The sequence below is a fragment of the Eurypyga helias genome, unplaced genomic scaffold (genome assembly GCF_000690775.1).
Source record: "Eurypyga helias isolate BGI_N326 unplaced genomic scaffold, ASM69077v1 scaffold11233, whole genome shotgun sequence".
Classification (NCBI taxonomy): Eukaryota; Metazoa; Chordata; class Aves; order Eurypygiformes; family Eurypygidae; genus Eurypyga; species Eurypyga helias.
In genome coordinates this window covers 2,331-15,754 of record NW_010240633.1, presented here as the reverse complement: position 1 = coordinate 15,754, position 13,424 = coordinate 2,331, and the positions used below count along the sequence as shown (strand labels likewise).

The following is a 13,424-nucleotide window of genomic DNA, read 5'->3' as shown; positions in this document are numbered from 1 at the left end:
GCCGCCGAACTAAAGCAGCACTGGCGCAGGAGACTCCTCTCGGTGCAAAGCGTCACTGCAGCTGTGCAAAGCGGGAGCGCGGCACTGCGCGGCCTCAGGCTGACCTGGCAGCACAGGCTGTAAGCTGCCGGAGCGGGGTGCACACCCCCAGTATTCATAAGCATCTCACTAGCTTGAACGGTGGTAGGAAATGATTTCTGCTCCGCTGCGGGAGACCGAATCCATCCTCCCCACAGGAGCCTGGGGCTGTTGGACACGGTGGCGTAAGGCGCTAGCAGCTCAGCCCAGGCCCCGTTTGTCCTGGCTCTTGCGCGCTGAAACGCGTCAGAGTTCCGCTGCCCCGCTGGTGCATCCGGCAGACAGCGAGTAGCAGGTCTTGGAGAAGCCGCAGATCTTCGTGTGAAGTTGGTACAAACCGATGGGTGACGCGACAGGCTGCATTCACTGTCACTTGTGGTACAGGACAAGCAGTAATCCAGAGATCAAATGGATTACGTTGTCCAGGAGATCTGGTTGACTGACTCTGGCAGCGACTCCTGAGGTGTCACATCACAACACACCACTGGTGCCTGGAGCTCGGGCAAAGGAAGCCAGGCCAACTGCCGTTGTTCCAAAACAACGTGCCCTTGGAAAGCTGCCTGTCAGCGCTTCGGCAACAGGATCAGACTTGCAAAGCACTTGCTTCGCTCACAGGTAACCAGCAAAGCTGCATTCACTTTGAGAGGGTGGGAAGAAACTCAGGAGAAGCAAGGAATCTGCCTCATTTCAACTGCTTCATCCTGAGCTCACAGGTTGGCACTTTGTGTCTGAATACCGAGCTCACACCCAGGCATGAGCCTGTGCAGAATTAAAACCACAGCTATGGGTCACAGATACTATGAGGAACAGTCCATATTTCCGCACCAGGGGGGAGAGGCAGGGCAGGGATTTTCTGCAGGGCTGCTTAACAGGGCTGGGCAAGAGCCTGAGCCTTTTATGGCTTTGTCTTTGGCAGTATTTCATGCTTGGAAAAGCTGGGAAGGATTGAATGCCTTTTTACAGGGGCACAGAGTGACAGGACAAGGGTTAATGGGTTTAAATTGACAGGGGAGATTTAGAGTGGATATCAGGAAGAAATTCTTCCCAGAGAGGGTGATGAGGCACTGGAACAGGTTGCCCAGAGAAGCTGTGGATGCCCCATCCCTGGAAGTGTCCAAGGCCAGGCTGGATGAGGCTTTGAGCAACCTGGTCTAGTGGAAGGTGTCCCTGCCCATGGCAGGGGGGTTGGAACTAGATGGTCTTTAAGGTCCCTTCCAACCCAAACGGTTCAATGAATCTACTGGAACACTCTGAAGGAGAAAAGCGCTGCAGGTTGTCATAGAAAACAATTACAAACCATTGGCAAATGAATAAAGGGAGAGGGCTGGTGGACAGGCACAGTAGCCAGGATGGCACAAGCCCTTTTTCATACTCATCAGTGCTAAAAATCAGTATTAAGTATTTTGTACTACTGACAGGTTTAGTCTCAGGTTAAAACTCAGTATCCCTACACTGAAGACTTCTGTTCAGAAGAGCAGTAGGCTCTGCAGCAACTACACTGACAATAAAAGCTGCCATTTACACAGTCAAAATAATTGGGCTGGCCTCCCACGCACAGAGCGAGAGGGTCAAGATGGGAAGTTCATACAACTTTTTCCTTGAAGAGCATTATTAGGAAAGCTAACAGTGAGAAAGCTGCATGCTTCAACCAGCTGATGGGCCTCCCAAACAAATTACAGGCATGCTAATCCATAAAGTCTGAGTTCTGAGGTTGGAAATTATTAATGCACCGCAATCCCATTGGAAGGTGTTGCAATATTCATGCCAAAAACCTACTGCAGGTGTATACATAATCCCACTTCCCTACAGGCCCAACAGTTTACAACCCATGTACGTCAGAAGCCAGGAGGAGAAAGTGTTTAAGCCAGAGGAAGTTTGAAGCCCCATGAATCCAGCTTGTTGGGACCCAGCACTGCACTCTGATGAGTGCTGAGAAAGGAAGCACACCTGAAGATGCTGCTGCTAAAGCTTATTTATTTTAAACATGTTCTCCCATCTCAGGTATTTTTCAGACACGTCTCCATTTCACAAATAAACCAGTCTTCAAAAGTTACACAGAATGTGTCGTACAAAAGCCGCAGAAATGGTAGACATACTTCTCAAAAAATAACGATGATCTCACATCATTTACAGCAATAATGTTACAGTGAAACGCTCAAAAAGGGATATCCTTGTCAAAGGGAATTTGAAAAGTAAAATTAATAAAGTTTGGCCTTTTGACAAGACAGCAGGTTGATCTCACTGACCTTAATCACCTGGCGTGAGCTACCACTTCAAACTATGTATTTCTGCAAAATCTGCAAAAATCAACCGACACAGAAGATCAACGTTTCTAAGAAGAAATCTGTTTGAAGTTTTGAGACAGAGAACACCACTTTGAAAACAAAAATAGTGGGACAGCAGTACCAGAAAGTCAGGTTTTCCAAAGCATTGCTGTGCTTTGACTGGATCACCAATGAGACAGCTTTCTTTAGGAAACTTCAAACATTGAAAAATCAGTCTAAAAACTGATCTAATTTTTATTTTTAAGTGCATTAATTATTTTAACAGCACACCGACACTTTTAACAATCTTAAATACAAAAATTCAAAGAACCAGTGTAGTTTTGAAGTTTAGAGCAACTGACACCAAGAATGAAGTCACTAGTATTTCTTAGATTTATAAACCCTTTAGGTTTAGATATGCACCACCTTCTGGGCCTGTACACTCTATAGCACAACCAAAGCCTCATCCTTGTTGGTCGCTGCTTTCAAAATTTACAGAAAGTGATGTAAGAAATTTGGACGTTGGGCTTATTTTTTTGCCAGCTGAGTTACTGAAAACTCTCTTGGGATTTTAACGATTCCTTGGACATAAAAACAGACTCATCCACGGAGAAACCCAAACCAAATTAACAGGAATTATAAGTGTCAAGAATAAGATAGAGGATCTAGTACTAGCTGATTCCAACGGTCCAATGCAAATCACACTTCCTCTTAATTGAGAGTAAGTCCATTTGGTGATAGGAGGTGTGCTCAGAACTTATTTCTGGGAGATGTGCATACCTTCTGCCATAACAACTTTATTTTTGCCAACTGTAACGAATTTGCAAGCATACTGGCCACGTAAGAGGCTAAAGAGATTGTGTTTATCTACCATAAGAAAGGTAGAACGATGACTGCAAAACAAATGACAGCTAAGTAATACAGGCTTTAAATTAGAGCCAAAACTACAAGCAACAAAAAAAAGTTTGGAAATGTGTGCACTACCTCCACAAAAACCTGTAACGAGGTAAAGAACTGGAAACGCTGATGACACTGAAGAAAACAACAGACGAGATAACGACTGGATAAACAGTAATGCCTTCATCTTTTTGGGTTCAGGACCAGATGTGATGATGTGGTGTTAGGACAGTGGATTTTGCCTTGTTGCCTACCGACCTAGAGATTTTTATTTATCTACATATCAAAAAGTTTCTTGCTATGCCTTTCAGTGTAGTATAAAATTTGAAAACATTAGTAGTATATATTTGCTTCTTTTTATAGATCTTCATGTAATTGTGATGTTAAGTAGAACACCTAACAGTAGAAGCTTACCTAGAGTGTTGGTCCAATCTCAAAACACTACTTAGCAATCACACCAGTACTGAAAGAATCTACTTATCTTTTTATCAGGCTCAAGGTGTAGAACAACCATCACGTGCGAGTATGAGACAACATTGTATCATTACATTTAAGGTGCAGTTTTGGAATTCAGTAAGTTGCATCATCCCTTTTCAGGGGAATTATTTGAAGTGCTTTGGCTATTCTCTCTCCTATAGCTCGACTACTTGCTGCAATTATTCTTCGAGACATCAAATCAAATGGCCCACCTAGAAATCAAAACAAGCAAAGTAATTAGCTTGTATCTGGAGAAAATTAAGACTTTGTAAGAAAATGAGCATTTAAAAAAAAAAAAATCAAGCATAAACAATACCTTACTATTTAGAACCAAGTTTTGCCCATGGATAAAAACCTATTTAACACAACAGGTATCTCATATGAGCTACATTTAAATTCTCTTTAGTGTATGCCTACTGTCTTTTTGCACTCTTCTGGGTGCTCAGCCAAGGCAGTAAAGGCTGTTTTGCAGTTTAAAAACATACAATTGACACTCTCTTCGCCTATTAACTGGATGGGAACTCTGCTCAGTAGTGGTAACTTGGAAAGCAGACTGAAAACCCTCTTTGCCTTCTCATTTTAGCTATGTTTTGCTCCCAGTTACCTATTTAAAAGGAGAAGAGAGTAACAGGCAGGACCGTGTATTTACCTGATACATCTAGCAGTACTCCGCCTGCTTCAGTAATAATGATTCCAGCCCCTGCCATATCCCAGCAGTGAATGCCCATTTCGTAATAGGCATCAGCTCCACCCGTTGCCACCAGGCACATGTTCACAGCTGCTGTACCCACCGCTCTAATCCTAAAGGAGACACAGTTGTTATTTTAGCTAGGAACAGTTTGTAAGAAAGTCACCATGTCTGTGTACACTGCCCAGAGAACAGAAGCATCATACACAAAGTGAAGTGAGCTAGAGAAAATGTGATGGAATGCTGCAGTGAAACAAATAAGAAATTGGGAATCAAAGTTTTGCTTAAGCAGCTTGAAGAGCTCCCCAGATACAGTACATTTCCAGAAATAACTGAATTCATAAATACAGAACAATTTTGGTTTAGAGTGAAAACACATCTTAAGCAACTTCTTAACCTGAGACATATTATGGAAGACATCTGCCCATGAAGCAATAACCACTACTCTGCTTTTCAAATACAAGAATTCAAGTAGAGCATACACTGTTCTCAGTACTGAAAAGAACAGTTACTCCAGTTTCTCTGGTGATGCTCAGGAAGCATCTCCGACTTGCAAAAAACCTTAAGAATCATAGAATGGTTTGGGTTGGAAAGGCCCTTAAAGATCCTCTAGTTCCAACCCCCCTGCCATGGGCAGGGACACCTTCCACTAGACCAGGTTGCTCAAAGCCTCATCCAGCCTGGCCTTGAACACTTCCAGGGATGGGGCATCCACAGCTTCTCTGGGCAACCTGTGCCAGTGCCTCACCACCCTCTCCATGCAGAATTTCTTCCTGGTATCTAATCTAAACTTCCTCGCTTTCAATTTAAGAAAGAGCAGTAATGACAAAAAATAAATTACAGAGCATAAATTTGGTCTGGAAAACTTCATCAAAACCCTTGTGTTACAAATTACAGTTTCTTTTGGAAATGTTGATGCATGTAAGTAAGCATGGCTTGTACAAATAATCACAGTAATTAAATAAGTTAAATTAAATTATGGGTAAAATGTACATTAAATTGTAAGTGACAGCAGCTAAGTTACTGCAAGAAGCAACTTACAGCAACTCCAATCTCAATTTGTTGCTTACAAATAAAGTACCAAAGTTGAACTGACAACGTGCCTAAAATGTATTCCCTACTTACAATTTAGCATATACTCTTTAATGACATCAGAAGACTTTTTGAAGGTAGAAAAAACCCCCTATGTGTTAAGTGTCAAAACAAGAATCGTGAGAAACAGCATAAAACAACCACCCTGCTTAGACTGGAAACATGAGTAGGGCCAAGTAACAAACTGTCTACTGAAACCACCTTCAGACATAGAATCGTTTGTTGAAATGTAGGCCTTGGCTTATCTGAAGGAGGAAGCAGGGAACATCACCAAAATAAGAGTAGTTTATGGACAATTTTGCCTTCTTGGACAAGTTAAAAGAAAAAATAATTGTATCCTGGTGTAAGAGGAAAGGGAGATCATCTTTCTTCTTCCAACATACATAAAAACCCCTATGATTTTTATGACCACAGGGAGAAGAAACTAAGAAATGTCATGTAGCTTCTGCTTATCCAGTTTTACTCCTTGTGTGTTTCTGAAAAAAGCACAGAGCTGCATTCCATTTTTTTAGCTAGCAAATACAATTTTTAGTCCTACAAAAGCAAACATGCATTGTTTCTCAGTACCGATTTTGAGGGTTCTCATATATATGTCCAGATTGAAAATGCTAAACATCCTTAGAGTTTCTCTGCAGAAGCTACAAAACAAAAACATTTAAATCTTACTTCATATTTAGGGTGTCAAATGTAAGGCAACCAGTCCTTCCTAAAAATGATCCTATTTACAATATTAACACGATCAGCAAATATAAAAAATTGGAAGTATCTTACCCGTGAATAGGAATACTGAGAAGTCTTTCCATGTTAGAAAGAATTATTTTTATAGTCTCTGGATCACGATTTGATCCCAATTCTGTTACTAAAAGGGATTTTGTAATGTCTGGAAAAGAAACAAAACCTCACTTTTCCAACAGTACTAACAGAGTTTAATTTATTACTTTCTTACAAGACTGAATAAAAGGAAAGTATTTTAATATAAATATTACATATATTTAATGTATAAAAATCTGTTCTTACATAGAAAATGTTAGGAAAAAATAAAACACAACAAACAGAGCATGATCTGGTTCAACTGTGCATATAAATTTATCAATGTCATTAGTAAATAAAATTCTATTGCTATAAAAATTAGAACAGTCCTCAGATCTTTAAAATTCCCACATTAAGTGTGGATTTTACTTTACATAGGGTCGTTAAGTGATACTGATTTAAACCACTAGTTCACACCTGAAAGAAGCTGAATTGCTTGGTAGAGTTGTTACAGACTCTAAACAACAATCACAGACAGATTACAGACATATAAAGAATTAAAAAAACCAAACAAACTAACTAAAACCCACAAGACAAACACAGAGGGAATAAAATTTTCCATTGTTCAGTCCTGATTTTGCAAAGATCACAAGCATGTTACGTGCATCAAAGAGAACACAAAAGAGGTTTCTCAAAACCAAACAACCCATAGCCAAAAAAAGCCTGTCTGTGCAAAACTATGAGCGAAGGAAAGGGAATGTATCCAGGTCTAAAATTGTTGATGCTTCATTTGCAAAATAAATGTAATTGCTAGAAATAAGCTACGCAGCTCAACTTACCTTCTTGGCCTGATACTTGAAGTTTCTGACCATTGCAAAATGCACCTTTCCCTTTCCTGGCAGTGTACATCTTGTCTTCTATACAGCTATACACAATTCCAAACTCTATCTGCAAGAAAAAGTAAAGATACCTTGAGGTTTTTTCTCCTTTCTTCCTATCTACTGTGAAAATACAGATCTTAGTTATAACTAACAACAAGGAAATAATTTGGTTTTGATTGATTAGGTATTAAGTAATAAAAAGTATACCTTTTTGTTTACAACAAAGCCAATTGAAACTGCCACAAATGGAAACCTACAAAACAAAACATTTCACTAATTTATAGCGAGATACTATGCTTCTTTCATTCCCACGCTTACTCTTAAAAATACAACGATCAGTTAAATGTAATGTATATTTCAAAAGGAAACTTGGACTATATAGGAAGTGTTAGTTTTCGGAACTTGCACAATTTACTATGAAAACAGACCCAACAACACCGATTACCATTTAAAAGACCTTCCACCCACAGACACTAAGCCTGTTACCAGCTTAGGGGCTGTCGTTTTGTAGCCGAAGAACACAAGCAAGCCTCTGTGCTACTAAGCTTTCTCAGAAGGAACAAGCTGGCCAAAATGGTCTCATCAGAAGAACTCACCTCTCCCCCTACCCCACTTTCTCCACCAAAGCAACGAGACAGACAGATAGCTGAGTGAGAAGGAAGAGTGCAGGGGAAGAGCAAAGGCAGTGGGAGTATATAGGACGTGGTGGGCTGCATTTCAGTTTTTAACCATCAACCAATTAATTTTTTTATTATTATTTTTTACTCTTCAGAATTTGCAATTCCAAAACACTGCTTAAATTACTATCTGCAAAAAAAATACAGACTTCTAAGTCTGTAAATCCAGCAGAATGGGTTCTTTTGCTATAGCTTTGAACACGTTATTTAGCAGGATTCAGCAGCTGTTTAAAGCTGTGGCACACACATTGGCAGTCAGTTCAAAACTGGAATCAAGTACGCTCAGAAAAAGCTCATCAGGGCCAAAATCTATCATATTTCAATGACAGAAGGAATAAGCAGTCAGCATTACATCCTGGTGCAAAATACCACTAGACAGCTACTGGTGATATTCTGCTTTCTTTCATGGTAGCAGGTCCTAGATCTCAACGAATTTGAAATTCCTTTGAAATCAGCACTTGGAGCTGTTACCGCCTCTCTGAAAATACGGCAACTCCTAAATCTGAGTCCTGTTGCTTTACTGTTGAAATCTGCCCACCTACCTTTGGTACCTGTACCAGAGGCTGCTGACCCCTGCTATCTAGTACAGGCCTCTCATGGAACTGCTGTTGTTGGATACAGAATGAGACTATTATAATACTTACAGAAATACTAAAATTATTACAAAAACCACCCAATGCCTCTCAATAAATACAAATAGGAATCTGTAACTATCAACAAACTCGTAGTACCTCTTTTAAAGCAATTTAAAAGTGAAAGAAAACTTACTTTCATGGAACTGGAGAAAGAAAAAGAATTATCAGTTAAAGTTGCTAACATAAAAAAATGAAAGGTGGACCTGTGTACGAAGTTGGTGGTCCCGTCAATTGGGTCTATAATCCATGTGGGGTTATCTGTCAAAATGCTGCCCTCTCCAGCTGCAACAGATTCTTCTCCAATGAAGCTAGAGCAGCAAACACATTTAAAAGATACAAAGAAATTGTTTAATATGTCTGAATTATAACACTGGCCTTGAAACTAAAATCTTTAAAAGTGAGGTACAGGTTTTTGTATCATCAGTGATTATATGTAAAAAGCTAAGAAATACACAGTTTATCTGGAAAGCACCGAGTACATCTAACCAATCTTGCATCAATATTTATGATGTCAGAGTTAAGCACAATATGTGGGGAAAAGAACTTTACATTTTAGTATCCATTACTGGAATTTACCATTCAGAACATTGATGTTTTCATTATTTTTTCCAGTAACAGCATCATCATATTCTGTCAGAATACTTGCAGCCTTTTACACCTTTCATTTCATTTGTGCTATAAACCACTACTTCCTAGCTTGTGTTTTAACTGAAGAAAGCCTTTGTGGTCATACGCATCTGGTTAGACCACTGCAGTAACAGTTAGATTTGTAGTCTGATTTCAATCCAAGTATAACAGAAAGTTGTTAGTCTCAAAACTCTTAACTTTTACAAGCATTACAAAATGTTAACATGGTAAAGGGATGAAATCCAAACCAGAGCTCCTGAAGAAGACAGTAGAGTGCATGTTCAACCATAATACTAAACCCAAAGAATACACAAGTCACAGGGCCACAGGAACCCAAATTTCACAAGTTCTGCTGCTCATGAAATTATTTGTTTTGAACTGTAAAATTATTGGGAACCATCTAAGTAGGTGGAATTTCCTTCTATGCCTTTTGCATGTTCAGTTTACCACATTACTCAACCTATGAAAAACATGCGTCAAACACACTTTCCTCCACAAACATGTAAAATGAGGAAAACTGCTGGGAGTAAACAAATAAGGTCCCTTTAATACTGCGTAGGAATTTTATGATTACTATGGAAGACGATTGCTCAGAAAGAAACAGCATGTTCCCAAAAAGCAACAGATCTTCATGAACAGAAGGGAGACACTGAATAGTTATTTAGGTGGATGAGTAATTCATTAGAAAGAGATATGCAACAGCAGTATGTCTAATGTGACATCAATTATCTCATATAAAAAGAAACCAAAATATTCTAAGATGTTTTTCAATGTCACAGAAATCATTATTTCAAGATCATTCCACAAGTTTGTAGGCTTGCACTGATTTGGTTAGGTTATTGGAATTTACATCCCCGCAGTTGTTCCAATTCTATGCATATTTATTATGTTTCACATATACAGCTACAATAAGAAATCTTCAAGAAAACGGAAGAAAAATTACCAAACCCACCTTAAGGAAACTGGGTTAAACTTGAGCCATTGTGTCAAAATGTGAAAGAAAGTCCCATATAAGTAAAAGTAAGCAAAATACATACAATTCACCCTTCAAGAATAAATCAAAAATTTATATTTTGGGGGGGGGGGAGGGGGAAGGGTGAGAGCAGTAAAATAAAAAGGGGAGAGCAGTAAAATAAAATAAATCAGTATTCCATATGACAGACTTTAAAATTATTCAGAATCAGAAGACCCTGTCTTCTTTTAAGGATGTTTGATGTTCTTCAACTGTACGAGATTAGCCACCAAAGACACACTCAGTACTATGGGACCCACCCAGCACAGACAGTGCAGGCATGCTGGTTTCAACAGCAGACAAGAAATTTGGGTCCCAGTTGCCTTGGGGCCACCTTTGAATCTCCAGCACAAATAACCAAGAAGTTATTTACAGCTGGCTCAACTGGAAGTGACATTCAGCAGAAGGCTTGAGCAAGGCTTAACTCATGTCAGCAGACTCTGGGGATACCTTGTTTTGTTACTACGGGTCTGGGCAAAACTTCAACCCACTACTACACTAAAATACTTAATATATTGAGAGTAAGGGAAAATTCTGTAGTTTTGCATTCTAATGAAAATTGTCATGAAATTTTACCAGGCAAAATCATAAACTTTCCATTTTCTTCTTCCCATCACCTCTTCCCTTCTACTATTAAAAGTGTTTTGATAAGAAGTCATACCTGTGAGAAGGATACTTTTCTTTTATTGAAGAAATAATGAAGTTTTCTACTTTTTGATCAGTTTCTGTCACTAGATCTACTGGTGAACTTTTAGTCATAACAGATATTTCTTCTTTGAGTGCTCCACGGATTATCTATTAACAAAAGAAAAAGAAAAAAGGGGAAAAAAAAATCTTTTCCTCCATTAACAGTATGGAAAATAACAATTTTCTCAAAAATTTGAACGTAATTTTTACTGTAATTTTCTATAATGTACATACAAAACATGAACAGGAGCAGTGATAAAAACTGGATTTAACTGCAGGAGCTGGGACATACCCCTGCACCTGTCTCCAGCCCCTACTCAGCACAAACTCTGACATGACCTGAAATCCAAGTACTTCAAGAAGATCCACTGGTACATGAAACTGAGCTCCATTTTGTTAGGACAAGGTTTAGATTTATAAATTTAAATACTAGAATTGAATGACACACTTAAGACTGAGCTTAAATCAGCTATTTTTGGCCAGACCCTGGATTTATGATCTTAAAACTATCAGAATCAGCTTAAACAAGAATCCATGCCTCACAGCCCACAGAATTATTTTACTGTAACTTAGAAAGATTTTCTGAGGGAAGACTAATGAGGTCACTGCAGGGACAATGTTCTGCAGGTTCTGCAGCTCCAGGGGATGGAATTAAACAGGTGCCATCTCATCTGGCTGCATTCACATTCAAGTGTAACAAGCAGAACTGCCACCAACTGAACATTTGGTAACCACTCTCACGCTGAAGCTCTGCCAAGATGTGCAAACTCTTCCTTGTTCTACGCCATCTCAGATCATAAATGGGCAAAGTACTGCCACTGCAAGGGATGCTGCTTATTTACTTAGTAAAGCTATCTTCAGGAAGAGAACACCATACGGCATCTTGTGCCAAAACAAGCCCCTGTATGAAGGTGACTGATGTGTTTGCAAGAAAGACTGTCAACAGCTTTCAGGTGGTAAAATAATAAGGTAGAAAGGTGCAGTTTAAGGGCAAAAACTGAGATGCTCTTTATTTACCACAATTCAGAGTTGTTTTTTGGTTTTTGGTTTTTTGGGGGTTTTTAATCAAATTTAAGGAAGAAAGGATACTCCTTAGCCTTTAATTGGACTTGGGTCAACAGAAAAGTACAAAGATGTTTTCTTAAATTAACCAACATGTAAACATGAAAGACATTCCATTCTTGAACTTGAACACCAGTGAACAATTCTGCTAATTTATGTTTTAGACAAAATACTCCTCAGAAGAGTATCTAACATCAAACTCCTTCAAAAGCTAATACATACTAGACTTAATAATGTTATTATTTATAAATAGTTTACACTTACCTCCCCAGCTTTCCTTGCTAATCCAACTGCATAATCCATACATTCTTGCCAAGGATCTGCCATCTTTTCTTAGATATACAGCCTACCAAAAGGACAAATTAACACAAAAATTATTATGGCTATAGATTTACAAATTCCAATTTTCTACAGCCCTGTTCTGGACTGTATTGTTTTTTCCTTGCTGAAATATGGAAGTTAGTCTTACCCTTTACTCTGGGGAAAAACCAACCAAACAAAACCCCCCAAAAAAACCCAAATGCTCCCAAACCAACAAAAAAAAAAAAAGAAAAAACCACCCAGACAAACAAAGACAATTTTTAATGTATTTAAGCTTAATCTAAGTTACCGTTTCCCCCACGTTTTGTGATTATCACAAAGATGTAACATAGGAACATTAACAAGTACAGAGCCTCAGTCTTGAAAGATACATGCATATAAAAGATTCCACTCTTAGACACTGACCTCAAGGTACATAAAGGCTCCGAAAAGCAGTAGTGTGGTTACACACCAGCACATTCCCAAATACAGTGTACAGCTCAGGGCCTTTTTGCTTAAAAATACTAGATTCTTCACTGTAATTTATTGTAGAAGACTGCTGACATACAGCTTAGTCTATTTTTAAATGGTACAAATGACTTGGAGTATCTTAGAAGATTAGAACCTTAAACCCAAAAAGCTATCCTTTCTATATTTTAGTCCTCACTGCTTGTTCTAGGGGTTTATTCCAAACACAAGTATGAAATTATTTTGATTCTACACGAGCAAGTTACAAGATCCCAGGCATTTAAAAATGCCTTCTATATTCTTAAGCATTATGTAGGAATACAAAATATGCTATCTTGTATGCATTTCTACTTTTATGACCGATGTCAAATACAAATCAGGATATCACACCTTATTTCTGATACACCCCCAACAGACCACAAATTCATTCCATGATACAACGGTATCCTGAATTTTGGAATTCTGTTTCATTTCTGAGACCTAGCCCTTTCAGAAGCCTTCTGAGCATTTCCTACTTAAGTGATCCAGTCTTTAAGTGATGACCTGGGTAACAGTTTTATAACACTTGCATATTCACAAAGATCATTTGAAACAAAACAGTGCTGAAATAGTATCAAAAAACCTGTGTAATTAACATAATCCATGAGTCTCCAGTCCGATCATCTTGATGTAATGGTCCCTGCCTCTTTCAGTGTTAAGTCTTAAACAGCTAGAGATGGCTAGAAAAACTAGGTAAAATGCAAAGAGTACGGTGATTTAATTATGTTGATAATGTTCGTTACTGATCATAGCCCTTATACTATAATTTCACAGAATCACAGAATGGTTT

At 38.8% G+C, this 13,424-nt stretch overlaps 1 protein-coding gene across 1 annotated transcript; it reads right to left on the bottom strand.

Moving 5' to 3' along the window:
• Positions 1-3,809: 3,809 nt before the first annotated feature.
• Positions 3,810-12,212, bottom strand: IMPA1 (inositol(myo)-1(or 4)-monophosphatase 1). Its single transcript, XM_010148498.1, has 8 exons — positions 12,092-12,212; positions 10,740-10,873; positions 8,643-8,747; positions 7,335-7,380; positions 7,086-7,194; positions 6,268-6,376; positions 4,366-4,517; positions 3,810-3,928 (listed from the first exon to the last, which is right to left on the bottom strand). Exons 1-8 carry the CDS (start codon positions 12,152-12,154, stop codon positions 3,810-3,812), a joined length of 837 nt encoding a protein of 278 aa, XP_010146800.1. The 5' UTR covers positions 12,155-12,212.
• Between the last annotated feature and the right edge of the window lie 1,212 nt (positions 12,213-13,424).